The 14170-nt window shown below is 42.8% G+C and overlaps 1 protein-coding gene across 28 annotated transcripts in view; it reads right to left on the bottom strand.

Annotated features, from left to right (window-relative positions):
• PLCB4 (phospholipase C beta 4) overlaps positions 1 to 14170 on the bottom strand; it is a 383120-nt gene that overhangs the window by 38714 nt on the left and 330236 nt on the right. For all 28 annotated transcript variants that reach the window (XM_058287543.2, XM_071211556.1, XM_058287545.2 and 25 more), the window contains 3 exons: positions 9213 to 9315; positions 7997 to 8161; positions 5648 to 5852 (listed from right to left, as the gene is read on the bottom strand). In XM_058287543.2, the coding sequence (XP_058143526.1) occupies positions 5648 to 5852; positions 7997 to 8161; positions 9213 to 9315 (473 nt within the window). The remainder of the gene's footprint in view (positions 1 to 5647; positions 5853 to 7996; positions 8162 to 9212; positions 9316 to 14170) is intronic.

Here is a 14170-nt window from a genome sequence, read left to right as displayed (position 1 = left end):
CCACAAGCTCCTGCTGACGTCCCAACCCAACTCAAGGAATCGACTTGACTTGGGAAAGCCTTTGGAACATTTTCTTGTTTCTATAAAATGATGCCACTTATCTGACATTGCTGAGATCCCCAATAGATTTTTAAAATTACATACAGTGTAGAGTTGGTGTTTAATGAAAATCCCAATAATGTTACTAATGCATGAAAGTTCTGAAACTTCTTAGTAGGCAGGGAATTAAGAGATTTTTCTTAGGATGATCAATAGCTTATGATAAAATAATTTACTGTAGCACTTTCCAAAAACTAAAGGGAAGGTTAGGGAGAAGAAACTACAACCAATGGATTTTTCTTTAGCTTGTTAAAAAATGAGTAACTAGGGCTAATGTTAATGGAGAGATTGCCATGGGAAGGGGGGTGACTGTTTTAAGAACTTGTTTAATCCTCTTATGAAGTAGGGCCTGCTCTATTTCAGGGCTGTACCTGGTGAGGATACTACGGTGGAAAAAGGCTGAGCATAACTCTCCCCAGGTCAGACAGGCAACGAGCTGTTGGGACCCAGGCAGTGTATTTACGTACGTCTACCAGGCCCAGAAAAAACATACAGTTCTTGAACCGCATCTAGATGTTGAAATGTATCTGAGACCATTTTAGAAATCATTAGAAAGAAAACAGATCTTATGAGCAAATTAAAATTGATTTAAATACTTAAGAAAAAGAATAACCCAATTTAAAAAATGGTACTAGAAGGAATTTTTCAGAAAAATGTATATAAGTGATAAAGAAACACATGAGAATATTGTCAATCCCATGTGTAATTAGAAATATGCAAACAAATAACAAGATATCACTTTTAGTACCATTACTGGCAAAAATTAACAAGTTTTTAGAATCCATAACGGACCACGGTGAGGCAGTCTCATACAAAATATGTAGGAGTACACACTGATCTAACCTAAAAGGTTGGGTAAAGAGATAGAGATAGTGGGAAACCCATTTAAGGATAGTATTCAAATATTACACAACCTTCAAAAAGAATAAGGAAGGCTTGTATATTGTATGTACTGATGAAATGCTTCCACAACATATTACATAAAGAAAACAAAAACATGTTTATGTATATAAAATATACGCATATATACACACAAACTTTATTATATTTATATGTATATATTTATGCTTACAAATGCACACACATGTAATTTGCATTTTATAACCCTGTGCAGCTACTGCTGTTTTAAGACACTGATATATTTATTACTTTTATTATAAACTGTTATCAAGAATTATCTAGGTAGCAGGCTTACAGGATGGGTTGCTTTAATTTTCTTTTCTGTATTTAAAAAATATATTTTCTAAATTTCCTCTGCCATTTCCATATTACCTTGCCATTATAGAAATATAAGGCAAAATAAAAATTATTCTTTATTTACAGAAGCCTTATATGCTTATTTAACTTTAAACAGTACAGAAGTATTAAGTGCAGCCCCTCTGTGGCAGGCCACACTAGAATTCTCTATGATGTCCCCAGAAGTTCCCAGAGCCCTGAGCCAGCTCCACTCAACCCTCTCTCCCACTCTCCAAGAGGTAACAGCTACTAACGTTGGATGTGTATCCTCCAGGCTTTTTCCTGTGCAAGAGACACACAGGCATATGTAAGCAGATGGTAGTGGGTTTTATTTTTTTGTAATAATGGGGTTGTTTTGCAATTTACTTTTTCTCCTCAGCAACATATCACTGGCATCTTTCTATGACTAAACATTGAGATCCAACTCATTAATTTTGATGGAAGCGTAGTATTCTGTAACATGGCTGTACATATTCAACCCCCAAGTGATGTGACCTGGGTTGTTTCTAATCTTTGTTACACAAATAATAACACGAACATTAGTGCATGGGTTTTCTGTTGGTTTGCGTTTAACAATTTGATTAAAGAAACAGGTAATTCCCTGGCTAAGTCTGTGGTGAAATATAAACGTTAGGACTGAATTAGCTTGGTTAGACTTAAGAGGTTTTACCTCTGTAAATGGATCTAAACTTGTGGGGTGATTTTAAACACACCGTACCCACTCCCAACGAAGTCGAGAAGATACAATTTACCAAATTACTTCATGCCCTGAAATGTGAATATTTTCTTTAAGGTGTCAAAGTCATTCGCTCTGAACAAAACACTCCACTTGCCGAGTGACTGTAGATCCTGAGGATGGCTTCTCGGACAAGCACCAGGTCTTTTCGTTTTGGCACCAAACACCCTTTTTGGGCTCCTCGGAAGGCAGGACTGAGGCGAGCACTTCCCAGTGGAGGCCTGGACCTCGGCTGCGTCCATGTCCAGAGAGAAGGCCCTTCCGCTTCTTTTTTTTTTAATTTAAAAATTTTATTTATTAAAATAATATTTATAAAAGCCCTGTCTTGCAGCTTGCTTGCTGTCTGCTCTCTGTGTCCATTTGCTGTGTGTTCTTCTGTGTCTGTATTTATTTTTATTTATCCCCGCCCCCCCCTGCAGCTTGCTTGTTGTCTGGTCTTTGTGTCCATTCGCTGCGCGTTCTTCTGTGTTTTTACTAGTCTCCCTTTGTGTCGCGTCACCTTGCTGAGTTGGCTCTCCACTGCATCTGCGGGCCGGGCGGCACTCTGCAGCATGCAGGCGAGCCTGCCTTCACAAGGAGGCCCCGGGATGTGAACCCAGAGCCTCTCATATGGTAGACAGGAGCCCAAGTGATTGAGCCACAGCAGCCTCCCTTCTTTTTTAAATATATAGGCAGATGGGCCTATATATTTACATGATAGGAAATGATTTTAAAATGTAACTATTCTTTTTAAAATATATATTTACATTTTTAAATAGTTTCCTATCATGTAAACTCTGGCCCATCTGCCTCTTCACTGCTGGGTTCTCTCCCCGACGAAAGCCCCCTCCACCCCCTCCTCAGATCAGAGCTCCAAATGCCCTGCGGCTGGACCGCCCTCTGGGCACTCCCCACGTAAGGGGTTACACCCTCCATGGAGATGTGGACACCTGCTCCTGTCTACAAGGCTGGGAAATGCTGGAGGGTAAGTGCTCACTGGCTCAACTTTACATCTCCTACCGCAGGTCATTCTAGCAGTAGGGACTAAAATATAACGTTGAATACATTTCTTCCTTTGAGAAAAACGCTTTTAAAGGAAGACATCCATGATATACTGTTTGTACTGGTTAAACTAGTAAACAGATGAGTTGTATCTGGCACTCTGCTGACGGGCTGCTTGGCGATCTGTGTCTAAAGCCTCACATGCGGGTATCATCGTTGATGCCACAATTCCAACTCAAAGACTCCACCTTCAGGAAACAACCGTGCACGCTCCCAAGGGTTTACATTCAGGGTTCCTTGATGCAATATTGCTTATAATAAAGAAAAACGGAAATCACTTAAACGTCCGCCAGTAAGTCAATGACAGCTCCCATAAAACGGAATCCTAGGCAGCCTATAAAAATATTATAAAAATATGTCATGACGGGCACATATTCTCCACCCGTTAAGTGAAAAAAGATTAGGGATCCATTTGCATAGTAAAATATAATTTTATTAAAAATAAGGGAAAGCAGCAAGGAGACTGGAAGTGAAAGGACTCGAATGGGAACAGTAAGGTTCTCCCTGGGAAGTGGACTCTGCGTGACCCTTATTTTATTCCTTACGCTGTCAGAATCCCTCTCTGGCACATACTTGGGCTACCCTTCCTTTTATGAAAATTTGTGGAATGAATGAATGCATCTATATGATTTTATTTAGTTGAATAAAAATCTGATGTTCAGTAGGACTTTTTATTTTTCCCCCAGAAAATGCTGGAGTGAGACGGCGCGGTTTCGCTTTGAGCTTGTTCCCATAATGCCCCAGCAGACAGCGATGCTCCAGCACGGGGGCCCTGGATTTCCCACCGCGCACGCGGGAGCCCGAGTGAGCGGCTCTCATTTTCAGCACTGCGGCACTGAAACCGCTGCACTGTGATTGCGCTGAGCCAAGATCAGGGATTTGGAAAGAGACGGTTCTTTTACTCTCTGTTGGTTATCTTGATTAATACCCTTGGGTCTACCCTTGGTTTTTTTACACATAAAGGGGATGACCAGAGAGTACGGAATAGACAGTCGTGAACGTCACATCTAAGGCTGGGACACTGAATCCCATCAATGTTACAGTAGCACAGAAGTTTCAAAAGCTCGGTTACAAAGTAAGCGGCAACTAACACGCAAAGAAAAATCACAAGACTATCTTTAAAGACGGCTGAAGATTAACTTGGATCAATACCTAACTGCCAACAGTAACAAGTGACACTGTGAATAGAGATATTTCCTTGGCATAGATCTTCACATTTTTGGACTCTATTTATATAAAGCGCTTGGCACAGAGCAGGAGCTCAACAAACTATTTCTTTCCCTTTTCTGTTTAAATGGCTCGTTTCCCTGGCATGAACTATAAAGAGTTTCATTTGAAACTGAACTCAGACAGAGGCAAAACTTTTACATCTTCCATGTTGTTTGAAAAGAGAACTTTCTCAAATGTATCATGGGTTATACATAAACCATGCGTGTGGGCCAGGACTGAATTCACCTGCAGAGGCCTCCCAGCTGAAGTTCAGGGACATGCAGGTGGCTTTCCTGTCTGCCCGGGGGCCGCGTGCTCCTAAACTCATACCTGCCTGCCCAGCCCACAGAAGCCCTCCCAGCCTTATTTCTCTTATTTCTGTTTCTGTACCCTGTGCCATTTACTATGTGTCCTATTTCGTGAGAAGCAAAAGCGAGGCCAGGAGGGAGGGGTCCTTGCCATGGCTTTTGAGCCTAAGAAATCCTTATTCAGGTTTACTGACATTTTGCACCTGCGGTCAGGTCATTCGAGTCCAGGACTAGTTGCAGAAAACTTGCCCTCCAGAGAAGCTAAACAAACCACAAAATATCCCACAACCTCCCAAACAAAACAATGACATGGTCCAATATAATAAATTATACACATGTCTACAGACACACACGTGGCTGAGCCCTGATGAACACTTCACGAGAACACGAAGGAGGTGAAAAGAGCTGGAGAGGCCACCTCGCTCTTCTCCAAGGCCACCCAGCCAGCCGGCCAGAGCTGAGGTTTGAGCCTTGGTTGAGCGGACACAGTTACTATGCTGTGCTCTTTCTTGAAGGATCAACAACAGGCTTGAGAATACAAAGGCTCTTGGTTTGCTTTTAGTTTTCTTGGCATAGCTGGGGATTATAAAAGGTGGATAAGTTTGGGTTTAAGCAAAATCCTATGATTTGGTTCAGGTTTGTGCCCTCCCATTGATTATCTCAGAAAGCCAAGCATGGTGTCTTTGGATTACGGCTGGAATTTTTTATGAAATTGAACTCTCACGGATTTGAAAGGAAATCCAGGAAGCTTAATAGCGGAGTTCAATTAAAACCATAGGTATCTATGGTCCCATATATCCTGTTGTAAATGGTTCCTTCATAAAATACATTTGCAAAAACTGATGAACACAAAAATACAGTATCTTAAAACAGGTCACTAGCAGCCTTGATCTCTTCGAGCCTACAAGGGTCAGTAGTATGTATGGGCAGACATCAACTTTAAGGGTGGAAGAAGGGTTTACACTCTGGCAGTTCAGGACCTTCTCTATCATATTCTGCACCCCAAGGCCTGACTTACCTCCAAATCCGTCAGGCACGTATGTTTTGAGCACAATATTACAGAAAATGGTTGGCAGTGATAAGGGTTTATTTCCTTCATTTCGAAGGGAGATGTGCCGGTAGCCCGCCTGCAGCCCGTCCAGGGGAAGGATCCTCTGGCCGATGAGCCTGTTGTTGTCGTCGTACACGGCGATTCTCAGGACGGCCAGGTCGGGGAGGATCACCTGTGGACAAGGGACACAACTGACTTCAAAATTAAAAGCAAAAAAAAAAAAAAGTCCACGGTCGGTTTGCACTTCCAAGGTGCCCTCGATAAGCTCCAGCGTCCAAGCACCGGAGGCGACTGCGTCGGGCTTCCTGGAAATCATCGCATCGACAATTTTTTATAGAATGGATGTGAAAGATTAATTTCCAACCCATTCCTACCCATGGACTGGGTGAGAACATGGAGGCCCCAAGAAATAAAGTGACTTTCCTAATCTCAGACTGTCAGCGACAGCTGTGGGCCTGGGCACCGGTCTCTGGCTTCTGAACCTGCGCTCCCTCCACTACCTGCGGTGCCTCGGATTTCGAGCTGTGCCTCATTAGAAACGGAGACGGTATCTTTGGAGAAACGCTTCATGCATAAAAGTCAATATACAGAGAGACTTGGAATTCTCCTAGGTTCTTACATTTCTCTGCTTTCATATTTTAGGATATCAAATAAAGTTGAGGGAAGTGGACTTGGCCCAGAGGTTAGGGCATCCGTCTACCACATGGGAGGTCTGCGGTTGAAACCCCGGGCCTCCTTGACCTGTGTGGAGCTGGCCCATGTGCAGTGCTGATGCGCGCAAGGAGTGCCCTGCCACGTAGGGGTGTCCCCCGCGTAGGGGAGCCCCACGCACAAGGAGTGTGCCCTGTAAGGAGAGCCGCCCAGCACGAAAGGAAGTGCAGCCTGCCCAAGAATGGCGCTGCCCACACGGAGAGCTGACACAACAAGATAATGCAACAAAAAGAAACACAGATTCCTGTGCCGCTGACAACAGAAGCGGACAAAGAAGGTGATGCAGCAAATAGACACAGAGAACAGACAACTGGGGCAGGAGGGAAGGGGAGAGAAATAAATAAATAAAATAAATCTTAAATAAATAAAGTTGAGTGGGAGCAGTTGGAAATACGAACACACTTTGAGTAAGACATCTACACATGCCAGCTCCAAACTGAATGAATAGACATGGAATTTGAGTTCAGACGGCAAAATTCCTATTCAGATATGAAAATGGCAACACAACAAAAGAAAAGTCAATGTTTTTTAATGCACTTTAATCAAGAATGTCTTTTCACTGATGAAGAACCACCAGGCAATTTTGACTGATCTAAGAACTGTGTAGAAAGCTAGACATTGGACTGATTATCTAATTATGTCTAGAGGTTCTAATTTAATTCCAATCTCATGAATATGAAAAGGAGAAATCAACCTAAAATTCAGTCACATTCATTCATTCTAGGTTTCCTCACATAGCATAGGGCCTTGTCACTCTTTCCTCATGAGATTGTGCAAAGAACAAGAAAGAAAACAAAGTGAAAGTACTTGATACAAATGAAAGGCAATTTAACTTCTGGAGAACAGTGAAGGATCCAGAACTGACTTCTTGTTTCCAGGGCCATGAAGAGCATAAAAAATTCATTCTGTATTTCAGGCCTTAACTTAGTCATCAAAAACAAAGAATGTCTGCAGTTAAGTTCCTGCAATTTTTAAAATGTAAGAATCATTTACTATGCTGAATAACCTGTACCACCAAAGGGCCAGCTAAAACCCATTAGAAAAACCAGGGAAGGAAAAGAGAATAATCACAGCTGTGTAGGCATCTGGATTTTTCCTGATGCAACTTCAATGGATGAAAAAGCAACACGGAAAAAGGATTAAGAGTTTATAAACTGGACATCAGCAAAGACAACGGTTTGTTCTTGGGACCCAGTGTCTGCAGGGCCAGCGCCGTGCCCGCTAACCCATGCACTGGGGTTTATTGACCTTAGTTCTGGGGGAGGCAGCTCAGCTGTCGCATCTAAAGGAGCAGTGCCTGATTCCAGCTACGGCCAGGGAAGAGCTCCCCAGTGCCACAGGCGGGAGGCATCTAAGCAGACAGCAAACCTGGGATTCGGACACTGCCTCGTAGGTGGACTCCTCCGTGGAGGAGTGAGAGCGAAAAAGAGGAGAGGCCAGACGGGCAAACAACCATGACAGCCCCAGCAGTTATGCCTGAGAAGAAGGAAACAAAGACCAAAGACACTGTGGGCTGAATAACTCAGTCCCTAACTGAGTAGTATCTATGCAGTAAAACGCGGCTCCCGCGTGAGCAGACTGAGCCTGACACACTGAACGTCCCACCTTGCGAAACACGAATGACTCCTCGTTGTAAACGGGGTTGAGGCCGTTGTTCATCACCATGCGAGTCCGGAACTCTTTCCGTATAGTGTCGGTGGGCAGCCCGTACATGTCCACTTCCACGTACGTACCGATTTTCTTATCTGATAAGAACTGCCCTGATATGACCTGCAGGCACACAAAAGGATGGATATCAGTGCAGGCATCAGATCAGCGGAGAAGACTAACCAGGAAGTAAATCCTCATTTTTGGAAAATTCTAATTATCTAAAGAACTAATGCATTTGCGCCTTATTAAACAAAAACGTTATGCAGCAGCAACCACGTGCAAAAAGCTGTTGTAGGCAGAGATTTTACCTTCCAGGACTGTCTGGTACCAAAAGGAGAAAACTATACATGAATCATACAGAGTCCGCATCTCTGAAGTGAGGTGATAGATGCAAAAATATGCATTACAATCTCCACGGGGCTGCAATTCGGTCCTGCCAAATGTATGACTGAATTATTTTAAAAGCCTTGAAAATAGGCACAGAGAACAATGCTAGGAAAAGCTTGCTACTCTTTATTCATATGGACACTGATCAGCTGTGACAATGTTAAATATTTTTAAAGATGAGTGTTAAATTCTATTTATTTTAAAGCTGTAGAGAGGCTATTTTTCATATCATTTTCAAGGGACTACAGTCATTAGTTTTTTCACATTATCTAATAGCTAATAGCTGCAAAACATCTTTGTTGAGGTTTAACATATGGTAAACTATGAGTTTTGACAGATGAGCACATTTTCATCTCTCCCAAAAGTTTCTTTGTGCCCTTTTGTAATCGATCCCTGTTCAGAGGCAACCACTGATCTACTTTCTGACACTACCTTAATTTGCCTTTTCTGGGATTTAGAATACAAAGAATTATATATGTACGGTACATGCTTTTTTGGCCTGGTATCTTTCACTCAAAATATCCATTATTTTTACTGTTGAAAAACGATGTATCTCGTAAGAAAAAAAAAGGGGAGATTTTCGGTTTTGCGTGATGTGGGGATTTTGCGACTGGACATGAAATACTCAGTTGTGACGTCCTAAGGATTCCCCAGCTCCCTCCTTGGCCCCGTCTATACAGCTCCGAAGAGCAGAATCGACCTGACAGTCCCACTGGCACGTTACAATGTTTCCATACTGAACTGAATAAAGATCGGAACGTGCCACCCTCCCACAGGTACTCACCTGCACTGAGCACGTGGCCGCGATAACCCCATCCACAGGAGTCTCGGAGAAGGGATCAAATGTCCGATCGGGCCGCCGCATGAAGTCTGGCTTGAGAAGGTACCTGGAGGGACAGAAGCATGGAAGGGGCTCATCTTGCAGCTGCTTTTACAAAAACTAAACCTCCCACCTACCTGAGGCACTGAATACTCCCTGACCCCTCTAACTTAGGAGTGAGGCTCTCAGGCAGAGGGCCCTGGGGACTGACAAGAACGTGCACGGGGGACCCCCAAGAGCAGCAGGGAAGGGGGGCGTTCTCTAGACTCCAGACGCAGGGACATCTTGGTCTTTCTGAAATGGACCCCTCGGGATCCTTTCTCTCACAAGCAAAAATGTAAAACACAAAGAACAATGGAAAACCAATTATATTAGCTAAAGTCATCAAAATATTTAAACTATGTGCTAGTCTACTTCACTAATTGTGCTTTATATTAATGAATTGAGTTATGAGATCTAACGGTAAATCTGATGTGCACAAAAATATTCTGAGATATTTATAACAATAGTAATGAGATACGAAAATATCTGCCATTTACATTGATGACAGAGTCAGAGGTAACTGCTAAAATTACTGTAGTTGTAGTTTACATGTTCACAATGAAACTAAAAGTGAAATTTCAGTTAGTGATATTTGAAAATAAGCATGTAGTTATTTCTCCATTTCTAGCCAGAGCAATTAAGCAAGAAAATGAAATAAAGGGCATTCATATAGGAAAGGCAGAAGGGAGAGTATCTCTATTTGTAGATAATCTATTGCATATATAGAAAATCCTAAGGAATCCACTAAAAACTGTTAGAGCTAATGAATTCAGCAAGATTGCAAGATATAATATCCAATATACAAAGTATCATTTGTATTTTTACAGATAGGATAGCAATGAATAGTGCAAAAATGAAGTTACACAAGCAACTGCATTTACAATAGCCTCAAATAATAAAATATTCAGGAATAAATGAACAAAAGAAATGCAAAACAAACAAAAATATTTGAAACATTTGAAAAATGAAATGCAAAATTTAATGAGAAAATGGTGGTGAAACAAATGAAAGATGATCTAAATAAATGGGAAGACATCTCATGTTCATGGATTGGAAGACTTAAATATTATTAAGATGGCAGTACTCCCCAAATTGACCTACAGGTTCTATCCCTAACATAATCTCTGGTTGTGTGTATGTGTGTTTTTCCCCCCTAGAACATGACAAGCTCATCCTAAAAGACATGGAACTGCAAGGGACCCAGAGTGGCCAAAACAACCCTGAAAAAGAACAAAGTTGGAGGACTCACACTTCCCAGTTTCAAAACTTGCTATAAAGTAGCAGTGATCAAGACAGGACGATATTGGCACAGGAGAGAAAGAACGATCAATGGAAGAGATCTGAGAGTCCCTGTGTCTACAGTCAACTGATTTCTGGCAAGGGTGCCAACGTCATGCTCCTACACCCACTTTCCATGATGCAGCCATCATGGAAAGATACATTGACCAGATTCCATAACTTCCCTGAAAACTGTCAAAAATTTCATCTCACTAATAAAAATGTTCTTCCTATTTACAAGTAGTATAAAGGAGTCATTAAATTTAAAATGTCTAACCGTAAGTAGAAAAAATCCCACCTAACACATGAGTAGTATATATAGTAAAATAGTAGTACCTTTTCCAAAACAATAAGGATGTTTTTAAATGATTAATAAAAATCCAAATCTGGGAGTCAAATATCTTATTTTCCTTTGGATCGTAATCCCTCCTAGTTTCAAATTTGGAGAAAGTCAAATTTATTACTAGCTTTTAAAACACACCAAAAAGGGATCATGAAGCATGATATTTTTCCTTTCAGAAAGTTTAATGTCACTTTTTTGGGTTTTGACAGTTCCCATTCATTGCTATTTTCTAGGTCTGAATCAAAAAAATTGTTAAAAAGTAACCCCACATTTGACTTTGATTTCATCATTAAAAAAGAATCTCTGAGGCATAGCACTGATTTTTCTTATCAAGGCCTTAGAGGGTTTAAAGTATTGCTTAATTGTTAAAGATGATTTTGAACACATTCCTATTTCTAAGAGAATGTAATACAAAATATTAACATAAAAGTACTTTCTAAGCACATAGAATAATTTTTTTTCTATATTGACCACGCTTTAGATTTGTGTGTGTGAGACACACACACTAGTGTTAGTGTTCTTGGAAAATGTGATACAGCCAAAGCTGAAGACTTAGAATGGAAATAAACAAGCAATTCCATGGGACGCCCAGCCCTGAGTCTGGCAGAGCCACCAGAACTCATGCTAGGTATCCAGCTCTGGGTGGCAGATGTGGGCACAGGTCAACGCCAAAGGCAACGGAGGGATTCAAGGATTCTCTCTGGACTTTCCAGGGCCTAGAAAGGGAAAGCAAGGGAGGGAGGGAGAGAAGGGCCATGAGCCAGGTGGGTGGACAGGCGCCTCAAGATCAGAGCATGGGGTCTTAAGGACATCCCCCCAATTTCATTACACCGTCACTCACACTCTGTTAATTCACTAGCACGAAAGCAAAAGGCTGTTGATTCTAATTATAAGAAGCCATGGATTACTAGACACATTCCAATTTAGGAATGTCATAAAATATGTATGCATCTTTGTCCTCAAAAGACTTTGTCAAAAGGGTGAAAAGGCATCAATGGGAGAAAATATTTGGAAATCACAAATCTGATAAGGGTTTAATATCCATGATATGTAAAGAGATCATACAATTCAACAATAAAAGGACAAACTACCTGATTAGAAAATGGACAGAAGACTTGAAAAGACAATTGTCCAAAGAGGAAATACGAATGGCAAAAAAAGGAAAAAGCACATGAAAAAATGTTCAACATGACTAGCAATTAGAGAAGTGCACATCAAAACCACAACGAGACATTTCACACCTATGAGAATGGCCACTACTAAAAAGTCAGAAAACTGTGAATGTTGGAGAGGACGTGGAGAGCTAGGAACGCTTATTCATTGTTGGTGGGAATGTGGAATGGTACGGCCACTGTGGAGGACTGTTTGCAGTTTCTAATGAAGTTGACTATAGACCTGCCACGTGATCTGGCAAAACACCGATGTTCAGAGTGGCATTATTCACAACTGCCAACTGCTGGAAACAACCCAGGTGTCCATCAATTGCTGAACGGATAAACAAACTGTGGTGTATACACGTGGTGTAATATTATGCAGTGGTAAGAAGGAAGGAAGTTGTGAAGGCTACGACAACACAGATGAACCTGGAGGACATTATGCTGAGTGAAACAAGTTGGATGCAAAAGGTTATATACTACATGACTGCCTGTTGTAAATAAAACATATTGTGTAAATTCTCGGAGTTAATAATTAGAATATAGGTCACCAGAAAATAGAAGGAGGGGAGAGAATGGAATGCTGAGGGTTAATCTGTGCCGAATTGGTAAAAAAGTTGTTTTTAAATCTTTGGAAATGAACAGAAATAGTGAAAGAGCGTCATGGTGCTTGTAACTGTATTTGTTTGGGTGTGACAGTGGTTGAAAGGGAGAGTTGAAGGTCATGTATATTACTAGGAGAGAAGTTAAAAAATGTAACTTAGAACTGTATAGCGTAGTGAAACCTCACAGAAAATACGAATATGGGTGATATTGCATATACAAGCTATTTTTACAAACTATAAATATAAATAAACCAGAGAGAAGGAAATACAATAGCAGCTGTGTATGGCACGGGAAGCACACAGAGATTGAGAGGTGATGAGGTTTTGTTTTTCGTTGTTCATTATTATCGGAATAATGAAAATGCCCTGAAAATGACTGAAGGGATGAATGCACAACTATGTGATTATACCAAATAACACTGACTGCACCCTTCGGATGGATTTATGCTTAATATGTATCAATAAAACTGATTTGTTAAAAAAAAGTAGGCATCCTTGAATCATAGAAATGTCACACTATTTAGATCTCAACCATCCGATGTTCCTTTCCAAACTTGAGAAGATTTGAGGGAGTAACTTACTCGACCGTGTGGTCAGGCAGTAGAGAACTCCCTCCTGCTATTCCATCTTTCGAACGAGCTTGGGATGAGCTACTGTCAGGCCTGATGAACCCACGCCTATCGGGCCCCACGTGCCCCCTGAGCGCCCCCGCAGAGGGCTCCTGGGTGGGTGACTGATGGGGCGCGGCGCAGTCGGGGCCTGTGCCTCCTGCGCACCCGTGGGGAAGGCTGTCGCTTGCCCTGCAGGCCCAGAAGGCACGGCCCTCTTCAGGAACGGCGTGGAGGAGCCCTCCGGGGCGCTCGGGCAGCCTGAGAGAGGCCCGCAGCCCACGCCTGCACAGGGGAAGCCGTGAACGCCCACCCGCCAGGGCGCCTCTGTCCCCGAGAGGCACGTCGCCCGGGTGACGGGGCAGCCTGGGCCTCCAGGCTGGCCGTGGGGAAGAGGGCACCGCTGCCCTCGGTCAGGACACCCCGTGCAGTCCGGCTGCAGCCCGCCTGGGGCCTCAGGCTTTTGGCCCCCTTGCTCAGGCACGTGAGCGTGTAATTCACACGCAAGTGCTCTGTTCTGGCTAATGAACTATTTAAAAAGAAGTAACCCTGTGTAAAGCAAGGCACTAAGCACACTCAACACGGCAGAGAAGAGAAACAGGGTGATTTGTTCCCCAAAAGAAACAACCTCCACGCACCAAACTCGCATCAGCGTCTCGTATCCAGAAACGAGTCGCCTCCCCGCGCGGAGCCAAGACGAGACGCCGAGGCGGGGATGGGAAGCTGTCGGCATTCCCGGGGCACGGGGAAGGTTCCAGGCCGGGGCTGCCTGGTCCCGGGTGAACCAGGAGAGCCACGGCTCCCTCCTGGGCTTCCTGGAGGCCCCATGACACAAGAGCTCAATCCCGCAAGGCGTGTGCGTGGCCGGACGGGTAGGAAAGCGTCGCTCGAA

The sequence above is a fragment of the Dasypus novemcinctus genome, chromosome 24 (assembly GCF_030445035.2).
Source record: "Dasypus novemcinctus isolate mDasNov1 chromosome 24, mDasNov1.1.hap2, whole genome shotgun sequence".
NCBI classification, from domain to species: Eukaryota; Metazoa; Chordata; class Mammalia; order Cingulata; family Dasypodidae; genus Dasypus; species Dasypus novemcinctus.
This window is presented reverse-complemented; position numbering and strand designations above follow the sequence as displayed.